The 18,054-nt window shown below is 33.8% G+C and overlaps 1 protein-coding gene across 2 annotated transcripts in view; it reads left to right on the forward strand.

The window, feature by feature from the left end:
- Window positions 1-321: 321 nt before the first annotated feature.
- KCNQ (KCNQ potassium channel) overlaps window positions 322-18,054 on the forward strand; it is a 132,938-nt gene continuing 115,205 nt past the window's right edge. The window contains exon 1 of one of the 2 annotated variants that reach the window (XM_074141979.1): window positions 322-657. In XM_074141979.1, the coding sequence (XP_073998080.1) occupies window positions 469-657 (189 nt within the window). In that variant the 5' untranslated portion in view covers window positions 322-468. The remainder of the gene's footprint in view (window positions 658-18,054) is intronic. The other variant, XM_074141978.1, reaches the window with a different exon arrangement.

The following is an 18,054-nucleotide window of genomic DNA, read 5'->3' on the forward strand; positions in this document are numbered from 1 at the left end:
AAAACCCTCATTTTCTGAAAAGTCTTTGATATGATTTTGCCGGTTTCTTAATTACGCTCAATATTGACAAATAAACTCGTAGACGATCATTTTTTTTTATAAAAATTTAGTGAAGTTTAAAGAAAACTATGAGAGGAAGTCTTGTGGTTGATTTGGGTGAGGGGAGAATTGAAGGAAGTACGTCGTAATAGGTATTCACGCGTCAAGATCGCAGTATTTCCTTTATTTCCTGCCGACAGCTGGGAGCAAAGTACCTGTACTCATTTTTTTTGTTGGGGGGGGGGGGATTACTTTTATTGTTATGAACATTAAATTATTGTTTTGGTGAAGAAAAAAAAAATAAAAAACTTTTCTGGGTGGAGGGGATAGAATATGGAGGAGACGGCAGGATGGACCAGGTGAGTGAAGACGACGTTTCAAGGAAGAGTTTTTCTTTGATCATTTACTAGTGGCGAAAATGTGGCGGTGATGCGGTGCATCATGAATAGAGCTGAAGAGGTTGAATTGTTTAGAAGATCCAGGGAAGTGAGCATTTTGCGGGCGAAACGCCCGGAAGATCTTGTGCTTAGCGTGCTTAAAGAACCGCTCACCAATAACCAACATCGGCCAAATACCATTCTGCCGTCCACAAGTGAAGAAGATGAAGACGCAAACAGAGTATGTATTTTTTTCTCTTAATAAAAGTTTATGTTGAATTCCTTGATAAATTGCTTCCAATATAAGGGATTAAAAGAATTGTGTTCCTATTTTGTGGAAGGTGCAAAAAGTGCCTTCAAATAATGGGTATTCCAAAAAAAAAAAAAAAAAATGGTATTAAATAAAACGAATTCCCCCCTTTTCAAATCCTAGAAAATCCTTTTTCCAGTATAACACGACATCCCTAAATTTATGCCACCCTATTTATTTCACTGGAACTGCAGGAGATGCAGTCATAAAATTGATCTAAAAACAATCCTCCAGGTTTCTTGCCACGAATCAAAGACCTCCGGAACTCTTGTGGAGGAACAATCCGTGAGTAAGTATAAGCTCCATTCTTTCTTCTTAGTCTGCTTTGAGGATCACCTCTTAGGACCACCTCTTAAGATTCGAATTTGGCAGAAAGTGACTGACCCACTTTAAGTGATTTTTTCCGCTATCTTCAAGTAATAGATCTCGGGAGAATCTAGCTTCCCTTCACACGCTTCTACTCCAGAATTGTATTTCCAATGGCCCGTATCTTTTTAGCCGCTGCTTCTATAAGCGTTGATGTCTCTTCCCTAAAAAAGTTTATTTTTTAAAGGTACCCTGATAAATTATTTCCTCGTAAGTTTCTGGGCTACTACAACATTTTTTGGATGACATCACAACGTAATATCGTCTCCAAAGCCTTCTTAACTTCCTAAAAGAAAAAAAAAAAATCTCAGAAAGCTAAAAAGGTAATGTCCACACCACCTGAGCAATATAAAAAAAAAAACAACAAGAAAATACCTACGGCTGATGCACAGTCTAGGTGTTAGTGAGGGAAAGAACAGCAATACTTATTTGACTGCCTTTTCAGGCGCCACGGTAGACAAGCGATTAAGAGGCGAGCCCTGTAAACCTAATATGTATTGAGGTACAAGGTTCGATTCCCTGGGTCAAGATTTTATTTAATGGTTAATATGGCAAATTTATAGTAAAGTATGTTAGGCGGTTATAGGCTAGACCCGCCAAGCTAAGATGTATTGCGGTACTAGTCTAGGCCTTGGATTTCATTTATTGGTTAATATGGCAAATTTATAGTAAAGTATGTTAGGCGGTTATAGGCTAGACCCGCAAAGCTAAGATGTATTGCGGTACTAGTCTAGGCCTTGGATTTCATTTATTGGTTAATATGAGAAATTTATAGTAAAGTATGTTAGGCGGTTATAGGCTAGACCCGCCAAGCTAAGATGTATTGCGGTACTAGTCTAGGCCTTGGATTTCATTTATTGGTTAATATGAGAAATTTATAGTAAAGTATGTTAGGCGGTTATTGGCTAGACCCGCAAAGCTAAGATGTATTGCGGTACTAGTCTAGGCCTTGGATTTCATTTATTGGTTAATATGAGAAATTTATAGTAAAGTATGTTAGGCGGTTATTGGCTAGACCCGCAAAGCTAAGATGTATTACGGTACTAGTCTAGGCCTTGGATTTATTTAATGGTTAATATGGCAAATTTATAGTAAAGTATGTTAGGCGGTTATAGGCTAGACCCGCAAAGCTAAGATGTATTGCGGTACTAGTCTAGGCCTTGGATTTCATTTATTGGTTAATATGAGAAATTTATAGTAAAGTATGTTAGGCGGTTATTGGCTAGACCCGCAAAGCTAAGATGTATTGCGGTACTAGTCTAGGCCTTGGATTTTATTTAATGGTTAATATGAGAAATTTACAGTAAAGTATGTTTGCTAGTGGCCTCTGTCCACGACACCTAATTGGTAGTTGGACGTAAAGAGCCCTGAAAAAATTGGCAATTACTCTACTTTACTTTACTTTCTCAGGAAAAGATGCTGAACAGGGAACGATACCTTAAAAAAAAAAAAGGACTACAGTCTTTTCCAATATACCGGCAGTCTTCGGGCAGTATTCTCAAATGCAAAAATATCTTCGGACGACTAGGTTGTTCTTTTTTCAATCCCTCAATAAGTCTGTTTGAACCAGCCTTTTTTTGAAGAGGGATTATTAGCTTTTCCTATGACTGGGTTCAAAATATTTGGTTGAAAAGCATCAACCATTGGTCTTGCAATAATTATTCCACATAATCCCTTCCAATCTTTGTTAATTTCCTGGACCTTTTTCTCTTATTTAAATTAAGGATTAATCCGCTCATTACATTAAATCCCCTCCTTCAAAAATAAAAAGTTGAACAAAATAAATACAAGAATTTTTTGTTTTCTTTCAACACCCTTCATTTTAAAATACATACATACATTATATATATTATACATTATATTATACATTATATATAATCCAGTTTTATATCCCTTAATTGGAAGCACATTTATGAGGAACAGACCAGCTCAAAGTTATGTCTCTCAAAAAAAAAAACGGGAAATATTTACGATTTTTAAATAAACAATTACATTTCTGGGAAAGCGGAACTTTTGATGTATTTGCTCCCTTCCGCTTTTCTCTGTACTCTCCCATTTCCTTTTATGTAAATTATGCTTAAAGTTAACGGATGCTGGGGAGGAAAGAAAAAAAAGTCTGGTGCAAACCATTCTATATATTTGCTTCTCTTCAAAAAACATTTTATCACCTTTTTTTTTAAAAACATTGGGTTTTTACTAAATGTTTAGTAGTACGAGTATTCAACATTGTATTCAAAAAAGAAAAAAAAGAACCACTTCCGGTCAGCCATTTCTCTACAAAATTTTGGAAATTCAGTTTCTCATTTCCTCTTCATTATTATTAAATAGGTGGTAAAGAAGGACAATTAACAGTAATGGCACTTTGTAGGAGCCCTATAAATACTCGTATACAGGGTGATCCATTCAAAACGCACCAATCGCTAATAACTTTTTAGGAAAGCGGAATTTCGAAAAAACTCACGAAGTAAACTATATGTTTTTTTCAGTCTAGTTTTCAAATTTTTCACCCCCGATGCTGTATCTTTATTTTTGGCGGAGTTACGGCTAAAAACCTGATTGGAGTTCCATAAGGAGCACTGGTTTTCACAATGATTATAAAAACTACATAAAAAATTGTGAAAAATGAGGTTGACCCCGTTTCGATACCCCTAATATTAGTTGAGATATTTAAGATCAAAGTTACAATTTTATCTATTCGTGTACAGTTTTCGATATTAATTTTCCACCAGAAATACACGCTTTGGGGGAGGTTCTCTGGCTGCAAAAAAAAATGTTTTTGGTGGCGCAAAGAACAAATAATAATAATAATTAAAGATTTTAAAAAGTATATTGCAATGTAATGGTTGTGAGTGAATCAGGATAAATTTGTTTTATCATCAAATAAAAGCAACCAACACATCATTTTAATGTACCCCCCCCGTACGCAAGACTTCTTGACCTATGGATTACGGTAAGAATATCTTGCCAGCGGTGTTGGTCTAGTGATCAAGAGCGTGGTTTTGTAAGTGGGAGGTCCCCAGTTCGAATCCAACGTTTTGACAACATTTTGATTTATAAAAGTGTTATGATGTATTAAGTATTGTGAATGACTGCACCCGCGGGATTCGAACTGGGGATCTCCCACTTACAAAACCACGCTCATGACCACTAGACAAACATCCACCCCTCCCTGTATACCTCTCTTTCTCCCAAAAAGTGCCTATAATCGAATTTGACCCAAAAAAAAGTGTTCCAAATACAAAAATTGATTTCGTAAAGTTGATTGATTTTAACCAATTGGATTTTAATTGTGCCATAAAAACAAAATTATTGAATTTTTTTCTTTTCTTTTCGTTTTTGAGTTAAGGACAGACTGACAGACTCAGATCTTGACTCAGAGCGAAGGAGAGTGAAAAAAGAGATAACGGGAAAATAGGACGTAATTTTGTAAATACCATTTTTCTGCAACCATGTAGGAATGTTCTCATTACTCAATTAAAATCAGCTATGTAATGCCCAACTTTACCTCACTAGTGGGGAAAAACTCCCATTAGTTTCACTTTCCGCACAAGTGAGTGGAAAAACTTTATTGTGCTTCCTTGATATAAGAAGTTTTGTTATTAACATAAATATTTTCTGTAAAACTTTAATAAGCTTATTTAACGTAACTAAATAATTAAAAAACGAATATTAAAAGAATAAAATAAAAATTGAAAGGAATATAGAAATAAAAATAATATTTTAATAAATAATTAGATATTTTTAATTATAACAGTTAAAAAGGTAATAGTGTTACCTTATAGAAATTTAAAATGGATTCTAGTGATGCCTGTTTAGAAAACACTCCTCCATCAATAAAAGAAACAGCAGAAAATGTAATAAGTAATGTAAATACGTAAGTAATGTAAATAATTGTAATATAACAATAAATGTTTATAATAAATAAATTACTTTTTGTAGACTGTAAAAATGAAATTTTTAATTTTATTAGTTAATAAATGGTTGCAGAAAAAATATAATATTTAACTCTAGTGTAAAGTATTTTCCACACTTGTTAAATAAATAACTATTTTCACCGGAACGCAGTGCATCCACACGAAAACGAATCTTTCCGGTTCAAACTCGCACGATTAACAAAAAAAAAAAAAAAAACTAAAACTAAAAATGCACAAGAGAAATAGATTATAAGTAAAACAGTTACACCTAGTTTGGGCCAAACTCCCACTGAAACTACAGAATAAATACAGATAATTTGCCTACTACTGCCCCAAGTAGTTGTAAATAGAAGCTGATATTTACAGTACAATAAACCCCAGCTGTTCGCCATTAATGCCAAACAAATTTCCAAAACTTTACAAACCTATACTACTATTTAACTATGAACAAACGTAAAGGGGCCCAAAGTTATTAACTGTTATAATAACCAAAGTTATAATAAAACGTGAGATTGTTAAGGCCCCTTATTAAAATTTATTAAAACAAGCGTCCCTTATTAAAACATTCCGAAGGTTGGAAATTTAATACTTCTAAATTATAAATAATACAATAGAGAAATATTCATAAAATACAAATTTGAATTATAAAATTAAATTTAATGCTGTTAATTAATAAAACAATAGGGGATATTTTTTTTATATCCCCCATTTAAATTTCATTATTTGGACTTAATTAAAGTTATTCTTCCACAAAGTTTAATTTATATCGAATTTCATTCTTCGCAATAAAGAAGTTGGACAATTGGAATGATTTTATTTTATTAAAAATAATTTCTCAAAATAAACATAAAAATTTGTTGTGACCACTCACACGACTTCCTGTTACTGCCATTTTCAAGGTTTGAACTCATCAATACGAGGTGTGGCTATTAAATAACGAGACTGATGTTGTAAAACATATTATTTTAAATTTATACATATTTAATTATTATCAACTTCAATATACACCCCTCCCCTATCCCTACAACGCTCCATGCGAATTTACCATTGTGCCGAAACATTGCTGGAAGTCTTTTTCTGTGAGCTTCTCTGCATGACGCATGCCGCTTTTTTTTTTTCACAGCTTCAACGGACTGAAATCCTGTTCCCTTTTAATGCAGATTTGATATTTGGGGAACAGATATGGGGCCAGGTCAGGCGACTAAGGCGGATGGCCTAAAACTGGGATGTGGCTAGAAAACGTCTCGACAGACAATGCAGTGTAACCCGGCGCGTTTTCTTGATGGAGAACCCCCGTGACCTGTTCTTCCACGAATCGGGTCGTTTTTCCCTTATTCTTTCACCAGAGTTGAGCAAGCCACCTCACCGGTAGTAATGATTGATTAATTATAATCGGATATTTTCATCCGTTTTTTGGACGTGGAAGGGCCGACCCGGGTGGGTCATCATCTCCGACGTCTTCTCGGCCATCTTGGGAACACTTGAACTACTTAAAAACTCGCGCACGTAATTAACATTCATTGCCATAAACTTCTTTTAATAAAAGATCAAGTTTCAGTAGCGATTTTATCTCAAGTTTTGTTGTGAAACTTCACCGACAATTCGTTGCTCCACTAAATGTGTAGTATCGATGTTTTCGGCAAAACGAAACTTCCACCAACTTACACAAACGACGGTTCCGGTCATACAGATTTCTCTACAAACACGTGAGACGCCGGCAATCGAAAGAGAAGGCTTTACGCTGCACAGCTGACAGGTCGTTAAGATTTGGCTCATGCATAGTTCTTCTGTAGCAACATCAGTCTCGTTATTTAATCACACCTCGTATACTCTCTAAACTCGGAATATTTGACTCGTATTAATGCTCGTATTAATATTAAACTGAAATATAACCTTACCGAGAAACCTCCCTCCAGCAAATACGAGATTTACAGTAAGGCCTAGAAGCCGTTCTCGATAAAGTGTCCATTAAGTAAAGAACTACTTGCGGTGGAGGAGTAGTCTTCGAATTCGAATTTAACGACCCAACCCCTTAATCTTGCGGGACAATGGCAATTTTAGAGGAAAACCTAACCATCCCTTCCCTTGAAAAGTGCCCCAAATGGAATTTTCGTGAAAATAAACCAATTTTATTTTTCAGTATTTCAAAATTTTGTCTGGAAAAATCACTCCAAATTGATTTTTTTTTTTTAAATATGATTACGTCAGAGTAGTTTCTATAATTTTTTATTTTGATACATTATTTTGGGAAAACCCAGGAAAAATTCCCTGAAAAGTTGGCTGACCGGAAGTGATTACATTAAATAGATTTTTATAGTTTTAGCCATTATTTTTTCTTTTTATTCGAAAATGGAAACTTAAAATCAAAATAAATAATATGGAAATCAATTAATTATTGGCGCAAATTTTATGTTTCAAAAGAATTTATATTTATGTAAACTACGGTAAAAATGTTCTCACTGTTTTTATTTATTGATTGCTTTATTGAAAAATTGATTGATTGATTGATAGCTTTATTGATTGACTGATTAAAACTGTCCGGTAGGACAGTTGTATAAGGGTTTGATTGATTTATCTAATTTGGTTTATTAATGATTGATTGATAGCTTTATTGATTGATTGATTTAAGTTTGGTTTATTGAATAATTGATTGATAGCTTTATTGATTGATTGATTTAAGTTTTTTTTCATTTATTAATTCGTATATAGATGTATTTATTTCATACAATAGATATAAATTTATTTTGTCATCGCTAATGTGATAAATAATTTATTTAATTTCTAAAGCATAATGTTTAAATTAAAATTGTTTGTTTCATAACTGGGGGGTCATAAATTCGAGCTGGTCTTAGTTCTAATATTGTATGATTATTTTGTTATTGGATAGAGTTAATAATAATGATTTTTTTAATTTTTTATGTCAACTCAAATTTTGTTTAATTTAAATAATTCATGTAAAGTTTTCTATTTAAATTTATACTAATATCACTCAATGCAAAGATATTTTCCCCCTCCACAGGAAGTCTGTTATTTTTTTTTTTTTTTAAGGACACTGACAGCTTTTTAGGCTTGGTTCATCCTGAAAATGGAATAGAACAGCTTAGAAAGGAAATATTTTAAATTTTTCCAAAATAAGGAAAATTCAAGAATCTTCAAAATGGCACAGTTAAATTGAAGTTAGAAAATTCTTTAGATTTTCCTATGGAAGACGCAAAATTTCAAAAAATGCACAAGTTATGTGCATAGATTTTTGCGATAGCTAACCATTTTCCAAAATTCCCTCTTGGAAATTAAATTAAAAGCTTTATCATTACAGTGGGCTAAAGCTCATTTCCGGAAATGGAGATTATTCGGGCCGAGTATCTCTTGTAGAGATTGTAATTATTACATTTGGATTCAGAGAACCGTTTCAACAATGTGGGAGCATTTTCCCCCTTCTCTAGAATTCCTGCCACACAAACAGAATTCCCAGATCCTCCCTAGCGGTCTAACTCACTTGTCTTCAAGTTCGCTTCAAGGAAATCTAGCCTTGCGACCCTTTTTAGGAGTATCAAGTGGCCCCCCCCCCAATCATTGGGCTAACTACCATTCATCTTCAGCCACCCCAATACGTATTTTGGATCCCACCAGTTATATATTTGTTTACGTAAAGTAAAGTAATCGCCTATTTTTTCAGGCGGGGCTTAATGTTCTAATTGGTAGGTATTAGGTGTCATAGACGGGGGACATAAGCTCATACTTTACTATAAAAAAAATTTTTCTGAACAAATAAAAAGTAGTCATACGCTGGATTCGATCTGGCGATCTCCTTCTCATAAAGCCAATCTCTTGACCACTAGACCAACACACACCCCTATATTTTTTTTATGTACTTGTATATATAGTATATTCAATAAATAATTACATCCTATTCTTAACTCTATCCAGGCTCCATAATTTAAGAATGATCCACATTAAATTCAATTTAATGTGGATTTATCATTATTTAATAGAATTTTACTTCATATGAAATTAGTATCATAAAGTGGTCTCATATCGGTTAGCGTACTTATTGCCTAGAAGTAATAAAAAATTGTTATTAGTAATAAAATTAATTAACCATTATTCTATACATTTACTTCATAAACATTAAAAGAAAATTATTAGTGTATCTCAACTGAAATAACAGTTAATGAGATTGAGTTAGATAGCCATAATTGGTAAATCAAGATTACAACAGGTATATGACAATATCTAGATATACTTAACTATTGTAGACTATTTAACTATGGGATTTAATTATGCTTAGGCACGCTAGATGGAATAAACCATGTGTGCTAGGTTAACAGTTATTCTGAAATAGCTTTTGCTATTTAATGAATTCTCCTTTTATTCTCCTTTTATTCTCTTTTCATTTATATACTTATAATTTAAAATACATTAACTACTAAATACTTTTTAAATATCTACTTAAAAGAAGCAACTCATACGACTTCCTCTTATTGGAACTCATTAAACTTGAAATTTGTACTCTAGGACAAACTATAACTTTAAGCACTTCAGGACAAACTATAACTTCAAGTACTGTAGGAATTTAACTATTCTCTCTACAACTATTCCTTCTTTCGGAAGCATTTATTCCTTCCGATATAACATTTTTACTATCATTTTCTACCCATAATTAAGTTTTCTCCTAATTTGATGATCTTATTTTAATTATATTTCAATAAAATGAATGCATAATTAAAAAATATTAAAAAAGCTCATAATACACAAGCCTATATAAGCAAAGAAAACCTGGAACATGGAGAAAACTCAAATGTGAAAACTCTTCCTCAAAAATGTAATACACCATTTCCAGGAAGATTAGATTAGAGGGGGTACATCTAGGAGAGCGGGATGAATAGATTGCCTCTATAGTGGCCATTTTCGTGTACGGGACGGGCTTATATCCCTTGTGCACTCTTAGAAGAAGCGTTAAATATGGAGGCAAAGACGAGTTTGAAGGAAATAACCCAACCGGAAGTTCCACTTTGCTCAATTCCTTCTTCACTTACTCTTTTATAAATTTTTTTTAAACATAATTTTTCTGATAAATAAATAAATAAGTAAATAAACAAAAAAAATGATAATAATTTTAAGCGGCGGTGGCCATGCGATCATCTCAACATATAACGCCGACCTCCTAGGATGGTTGCTGTGTAAGCTTGCCAATCTGGCGAACTAACGGCTTCCCATCACTGGATACTCGTCGTTCACTCCAATCACGCCCTTGGCGCACATGCATCTGTATTTGAGCTGTCCTTATCACTCATCTCTTTTGCTCATTGTACAGCATACAGTTACAAAATAAATAAAAAAATAAAAAAAAAAAATTTCAAAGCAGTTTCCGGGGACAAATTGGGGTGAGCTTCACTTCCAGATTACAATTCAGGGTAATTTATGCTTTTATAAATTATAATGTTGGTTACAATTAAATTTGGCTCAAATATGACCCACTTAGGCGCCACGGTAGCCGAGCGGTTAAGAGATAAAGAGATTTAATGGTTAATATGAGAAATTTATAGTAAAGTATGTTAGGCGGTTATAGGCTAGACCCGCAAAGCTAAGATGTATTGCGGTACTAGTCTAGCCCTTGGATTTTATTTAATGGTTAATATGAGAAATTTACAGTAAAGTATGTTAGGCGGTTATAGGCTAGACCCGCAAAGCTAAGATGTATTGCGGTACTAGTCTAGCCCTTGGATTTTATTTAATGGTTAATATGAGAAATTTACAGTAAAGTATGTTAGGCGATTAGAGGCTAGACTCTCAAAGCTAAGATGTATTGCGGTACTAGTCTAGGCCTTGGATTTTATTTAATGGTTAATATGAGAAATTTACAGTAAAGTATATTAGGCGGTTAGAGGCTAGACCCGCAAAGCTAAGATGTATTGCGGTACTAGTCTAGAACTTGGATTTTATTTAATGGTTAATATGAGAAATTTACAGTAAAGTTTGTTAGGCGGTTATAGGCTGGACCCGCAAAGCTAAGATGTATTGCGGTATTAGTCTAGCCCTTGGATTTTATTTAATGGTTAATATGAGAAATTTACAGTAAAGTATGTTTACAAGTCGCCTCCGCCCACGACACCTAATTTAAAACGTCTGAAAAAATAGGCTTTACTTTGTATATCCCCAGTTTGAAGGAAATAATTGAGCTAAAAGCTTTTAGAATGAGGGTTTACAGTGGATTTTGTTTATTCTAAAATTTATGATGAATGCCTCAGATGTTTCCCAATAAAAATCCTCCCAAAAATCCCTTAGCGTGTTTCCTCTGTTTAAGCCAGCTGAAAGGAAACAGAAAGAAATCTGGCGGATAGGATTTTGCCACGTACGTTGGATGGCTCTTCTAGAGAAATAATCTCGTTTTTTTGGTTGACGTGTCTTCACTAATATCTAGAAATTGAATCTTATTTATTATAATTTCTATTTAAATAGGACTAAAAATAAATTCTGACACGCCAAGATGGCAGGTGAGTGGTTAGAATGTCAAACTGACAACGGTTCCATTATTGATTTCTTAACTAGGCAAGTCAGATGTTGTGGACCTTAAGTCAAGGCTTAAGAACTTGCCGACATGATGGATGGTTTAATATCACTTTTCCCAGGAAGGGGACCTTACCCACAGGATCCTCGCTCTCTTTCTTAACCTCGACCTAAAAAAGGAAGTGAAATAAAAAACATCGCGCTTGATGGATCGTTGCAAGGAGATGAATAAAGGGAGGGTGGGACTTGTTAAAAATTCATTCGTTCCATGAATCATGTTCATAATTCAAAATTTTATATTGATCACACTTCTTTCTAAAATATTATCCATTATGAATTTTTTTATTGATTTAATTCGATTATATAGAACTAACATAGAAGTAGGAACAAATCTTTTGTGATTCTAGCAAACGACTTAAAAGCTCCAATTTAAATCTAAGTGGGTCTAGCCACTAACCGCCTAACATACTTTACTACAAAATTTCTCATATTAACCATTAAATAAAATCCAAGGGCTATACTAGTACCGCAATACATCTTAGCTTTGCGGGTCTAGCCTATAACCGCTCTTAACTGTACCACACAAGGCAGAGCCATAAATTATCGAAAAATGACACTTAATAAGTAATTTATTCCATACTGGAAAAGATGTTTTGAAATAATACGATGGTTATAGACGGACAGATTGACAGAATCCTTGGACTTGGAGGACCTCAAACCGGATATTTCCGGTGGAAAACTCAAAAGAAAATCGGCTGTGGTCAGAATAAGAGTAATTCTTTGGAGTGTTCAACTTATTGTTTTTTTTTAAACATCGATTGAAAAAAAAACACCATTGAAACATCTGTTAAACTCGACTGAACAAATCGATTCGGCTTACAATCAGAATATATACTTCATTAGCACAACATCTGAATAGTGGCTCTTATCTCAATACTACAAACTGAATGCAGATTACCAAACGTTGAATCACTAGTTACAAGCTCTTTGGTGAAATACTTGTAGATAGTTAGGAAATTCCATTCAGACTGCAATTATATGGATAGCTTGCATTTCATGCAATCTATTGTACCATCGTGTTGCACTTGTGAATATAATGTTTGCATAGCTTTCAATGGATTGCTTGTATGATGCTTTTTTTAATTAATATTTATTTTAATTTTGTTTCTCTTACTCTAGTAAGGGAAAGAGAAATAATTTTAATCGTGCAGATTTTTACACGTCACTTCATTTTCCCCTGGAAAAGTGAGCAAAGAGAGTCATCCTCAGAACATCTGGAAGGAATCCGGGAGAGAGAAGGAAGCACAAAGCGCTAGGGTGCAAGATATCCCAGACTGCTGCTAACATCCTGCTCTTTCCAGTACAGCCCCAATCCTAGGCGCAATGTCCAAGGATTGCTTGACAAGAGTCGATTGTGTCGAAAAAAACGGGCCCTTCTAGAACCCTAGCTCCCTCTCGGAGAAAATTGCTTCTCCTGAGTGAGGATACACCTCTCCCCCTTTAGTAAGCCTAGAACAGGGATGGCGAACCTTTTTGAGACGTGGGTCAAATTTTTTTCATTTTTTTTTAGCACTAGCTCTTGGGTCACTAATGCCCATTTGCACAAGAGTTAAGTTTAAATATTTTAAACTGAATATTTTCAAAACTAAACATCTTTAAAATCCGGTTGGCTTAACGGGTAAAACGGGACGAAATAAAGTGCTATGGAAGTCTCTTTTTACAAACATTACTGAACAAAACCTTAAAACAGTGTGTTTTATCTGAAGAAAAATCTAAATATGGTTATTTGCTTTGGGTTGTCGATTTTTTTAACAAACAAAATATGAGTAAAATTATACATTTTATTTGACACTTTTGCTTTATTTCAAATACTACAAACGCATTTGTCGTCATTTGCGTTTTAGAACTGTAATGATCAAACTAAAGGTTATAGATAGCATTTAAATTGTGCTTTTGTGTAAATGCTTGATTGAAAAAAATACAGATAGAATATAAATTATCCACCACAATTAGAAAATCTAAATCAACCCGCGTAAACAAACAAATGGTTTCCTAGGTTGTCCAGCAATAGTGGGTGGGTCAGTGAAAAAGCTTGCGCGGGTCAGTGTCTAACCCGCGGGTCATAGGTTCGCCATCACTGGCCTAGGAAGATCGTTCACCTAACCTTTCTTATTCCTGTCATTATTCCAAAGAGAATAAGTGGTGGTTACCCAGGTGTTCCCCTCCATTAAAGAAAATTTGATGGACTGGTAACTTGCCACTACTGCCTAGTTAGTCTAGGTCTCACCTGGCGCCAGTATGAGGCATATTTGATCTAGACCGGCGGTTCCCAATCTTTTTTTCATTAGTGTACCCCTTTACCTGATTGTTTCCTTAGTGTGTACTTTTAACATAAATATACAGGGTGTCCATTTTAAGACGGCTCAAATGCATTTCATGCCTAAACGGTTAATCTGAGCAAAAAACGGTAGAGGAAAAATTTGTTGCCCCTCACCTCTAGTTTCAGAATATGTGACTTGATTTTAGATTCCTGCCCGCATACGCGGCTGACGCGCGACCAAAAGCAAGGGTTTGCAGTTGACCCCCATTTTCATAAACACAGTTTTAAAGGGTATAAAAAGTTATGAAAGAAACCGGAAACCCCAATTCGATATCTTTAAAATTAAAGGTGCTAGGCCATTTCAAAATCTGGTATTTTCTAATCATATTTCAATTTTTTAACTTGTTATCAAAGAGAAAGAAGAGTACGCGATAGGTCATTTTTATGTATTTTTTCATCCCCTTTCTAATAAAAATATGGCCAAGGCAGTAAAGCTAGTCTTTTTCTTAATATCGGGAAATAAGTCGTTTTCCAAGTGATTTTTCTAAGAAAAATCAAATGTTAAAAGCTTTAGATGTTCTCAAGCATACACAAAATGGCTAAAAATTAATTTTACATCTGTTACAAACAAGAAGGTTTAATAATTATTTGGTTATTTTGGGAGAGTTGCGTTTAATTACCAAAAACTTTGGAAACCTCCTGCCACATATGTATTTAAGTGATCAATATCTTTCATGTTTAGGATCAAACTTATTCCTTAATTTATCAAACAATGCACTTTACTCAACTTGTGAAGCATGTACTGGTGCCTTCAAAGGTGCCTCCTCGGATACAGAGAGCAGTTGATAACCTCCAGGCTAACCTGGCTTGCGAGTTTAAGCATGAAATGCATTTGAGCCGTCTTAAAATGAACATCCTGTATATACAATCAATAAAAAAATAAATAATCGTATTCTTGATTTTACGTATTGTAACTTTAAATTAACAGCAAAACAATCTGTATATCTGTATCGGAATCATTCGATATTATATTGGTATCGAATAAATACTGCAGTATCCAATGAGTTCTTAATTCTTGTCAATTTATATGTTATTCAGTTTTATTATAATAATTTTGTAATTAAGTTGTAGGAATCATTTATTATATAATTTTTTTCTCATTAATAATATATCTGTATAATTTTTATATCTTCCGCCATAATTACTTTTTTTTTGCGTACCCCTAAACAATCTTTCGCGTACCCCAGGCTGGGAACCGCTGATCTAGATAAAAGTCTTAATATAGAATAAATAAATAATTTTTTCCGGAAGAAAAAAACAAAAGAACAGAACTTCCCTTAATCTACGAGTAACTTCCGCGAAATGTCTATCGTCATAAATAAAAGTTGATGACGTATGAGTGCATCGCCTAAGCCAAGTTTTAAAAAATAAAAATTGTTCCATCCGCTTTAGTGAAACTCACAAACAACTGATAATCGATTCAGTAACGTGGGATAATGCAGGTTGTTTCCGTAATAAAAACTTTTACTTCCTGCGATTTTATATTAAACACCACTTCCGGGTAGCAGTATGAGAAAATGAAAAATATAAATATATAAAAAAAAACTGAAAAACAGTTTAACAACTTTTTATGATTAATAAATATCTTAAAACTTTTTTTCGCCCCCTACGCTTTGTTAAAAGCTTATATTCTGTTATGAATTGTATGAAAATTTCAGATTGTAAACAGGAGTTAGCTGGAGCTAATATTGTAGCTTTAGTAAATATGTCTTGACTACAGTCGGCAAAGAGTATAGACACTAGGAAAACAGAAGGCAATGGGTGTAAATGCCAACATACGTAGTAGGGGTTGCTAAAGTTAAAGCATAGCTCTTACGTACATACATACATATGTTCGTCTACGTCATTCCAAAAGCTAAACTTTACCCTTTGGAAAATTTTGTACAACCACATGAGGAAATTGTAACAATGCCATGAACAAGATTGTTACGAATGGAAATGTTTACATGAACATTTAGAAAGTTGACCTAAAAAAAAAAACCTCACTGAAAGCATGCTTACACAGTAAGAAGGTTGCAAAATTGTTGCAACTTCCTTGGTAGGTTATTCTGGGGGTGTAATTTCGATCGTAACAAGTTCGAAAACTAATAGGATTATGGAAATGGTCTTCTATGTGTTTTTTTTTCCTTTTTAACTCTTTATGCTAATGTTCAGTTTTATTATTACTACTGCATTTTATACCATGAAAAGGTATGTATGTATGTATGCATTTTGAATGCTGGCGTGTAATCCTAATTAACATTCTAAGTATCCCCAAGGGATTGTCAGCCATCCAAAAGTGCTGATAGAAGTCTAGACGAAGAGGATTTTTAGACCTGTCGCAATCTCGCAACTGTTATTGGTTGGGCCAATCCCCAAATTGGCCATTGTGCTTTTAGAAGACACTACTCGACCAAGATCACTTCTGTAGAGTTTAGAAACTAGAGAATTAGAATAGGTTCCGTGGGAGGATTGACCAGAAAACCTACTGACACCCAGATTATCTATTGGGGCAAATTTTCCTAGATTTCCCACCAAAAATCAGATTTTTTTCTCGCAATTTACTGCTAAGTTAACATTTTAAAGGCGCTTTTCTCTTAAAAGGAAAGCCCTAATACTCTTCCCTCAACAATTTTCCTAAAATAATTTTTTTAGGATAAAAGTTCCATGAAAAATTGATTGATTTTTCTTCTCCTAGTGTCTGTTCTGGGGATTTTATGGAAGCAGGCTAATCCAGCCTAAAATTTTCTTTAAAAAAATGTATCATTTTCCCGATAAAAACAGTTGTAGCTCTAAGATTTTTCAATTAAATACATATTTTCTTTACTTACACAATGCTTATTTTTAGAAAACCAGTTTTTCATTAAAATACGTAATTAAAATTAAAGTTAAACTTAAAAAAAATCCCCCTTAATAGAGGAAGTAGTGAAAGGGAAATCAATGCAGAAAGTCATACTTCCGGTTGGCGAACTTTGATCCAATGTTTGGTGTTATTCACATCCATACACAAAGACCATTCGCTGGAAATCATTAATCACATTCACAGCCATTTGTGCATAAAAATTGTTAATGGTAATAGCATTTTCCTTGGTATAATTGTTTTCTTTTTTTATAACTCTTTTAAAAGAGACGAGAAAATCGAATAGATGATTATCGATCGAGATATGGAATTGAAAGAAGACAGCCTTGAGGTATTGCCTGTAAATAATGGATGTAATTTGTTAAATTATGCATGAATGCAATTAGATATTGTAGTGTGTTGCCTTAATATGTAGGTAAAAATAAACAAAGAGACGACGGTTTTTTTTATAAAAAAAATCTACGAACTCTAAAAAGCTCCTAACACCCACCTAGAGACATTATACTAAATTAGTTACTAACAGTATGTAATAATAGCACTTCTTCAATCGTGAAATAATGGGCCTATTATTACGTAAAAATTCAGTGTAAAAAGTACAACTTTTAATCACTTGTAAAAGTTATTGGTAACTTAAAAAAAAAGAAAAGTTTTATCATTGTTTTTTTATGTAGTGCACTTCTTCAAAAGGTTGAGTACTTTAGGAGCTATTGATTCTGCATCTGTTATAGCTCTTACTATCTTGTGTTATCCTCCTGTCAGGAGCTCGCAGTTTCAGCCCAACAAAGACATACATTAGTTTTTGAACAACAGTTTGCCTTGAGTGTTTTTTTATTTTAATTCTTTAGGTTGAGTTCTTTAGGAGCTATTGAGATTCCGTACAAACTATTCTGTATCTGTTATATGAGCTCTTACTATCTGTTATCCTCCTGTTAGGAGCTCGCAGTTTCAGCCCTACCAAGACATACATTAAGTTTTGTACAACAGTTGGTCACGAGTTTTTGTTTTTGTTTTTTTAATTCGTGTTTAGGATTAAACAAAAATGAAAAGAAAAGACGGGGTAAAATGCTAGGATGACTTTGTGGTCAAAATTATGGTTCCAAGAATAAGACGTTTGTGCCTATTTATAGACTTAAGATTACAAATTCATTGGTCGTTTTCGATGGTATATCTCTGCCATGGTTAATTGGATAGACTGTGATGAGTACGACCTTCTAAGTGAGAAGAGATCTATTTTGCTTTAGAGGCCAACAGAATATTGTAATATCCAATACGAACGCTTAAAATAGTTCTGATCAATTTGACGATCAACTCTTGGAAAGTTT

This window comes from Rhodnius prolixus, unplaced genomic scaffold (assembly GCF_049639745.1).
Source record: "Rhodnius prolixus isolate KJV_2025 unplaced genomic scaffold, Rpr scaffold_6, whole genome shotgun sequence".
In the NCBI taxonomy this organism is placed as follows: Eukaryota; Metazoa; Arthropoda; class Insecta; order Hemiptera; family Reduviidae; genus Rhodnius; species Rhodnius prolixus.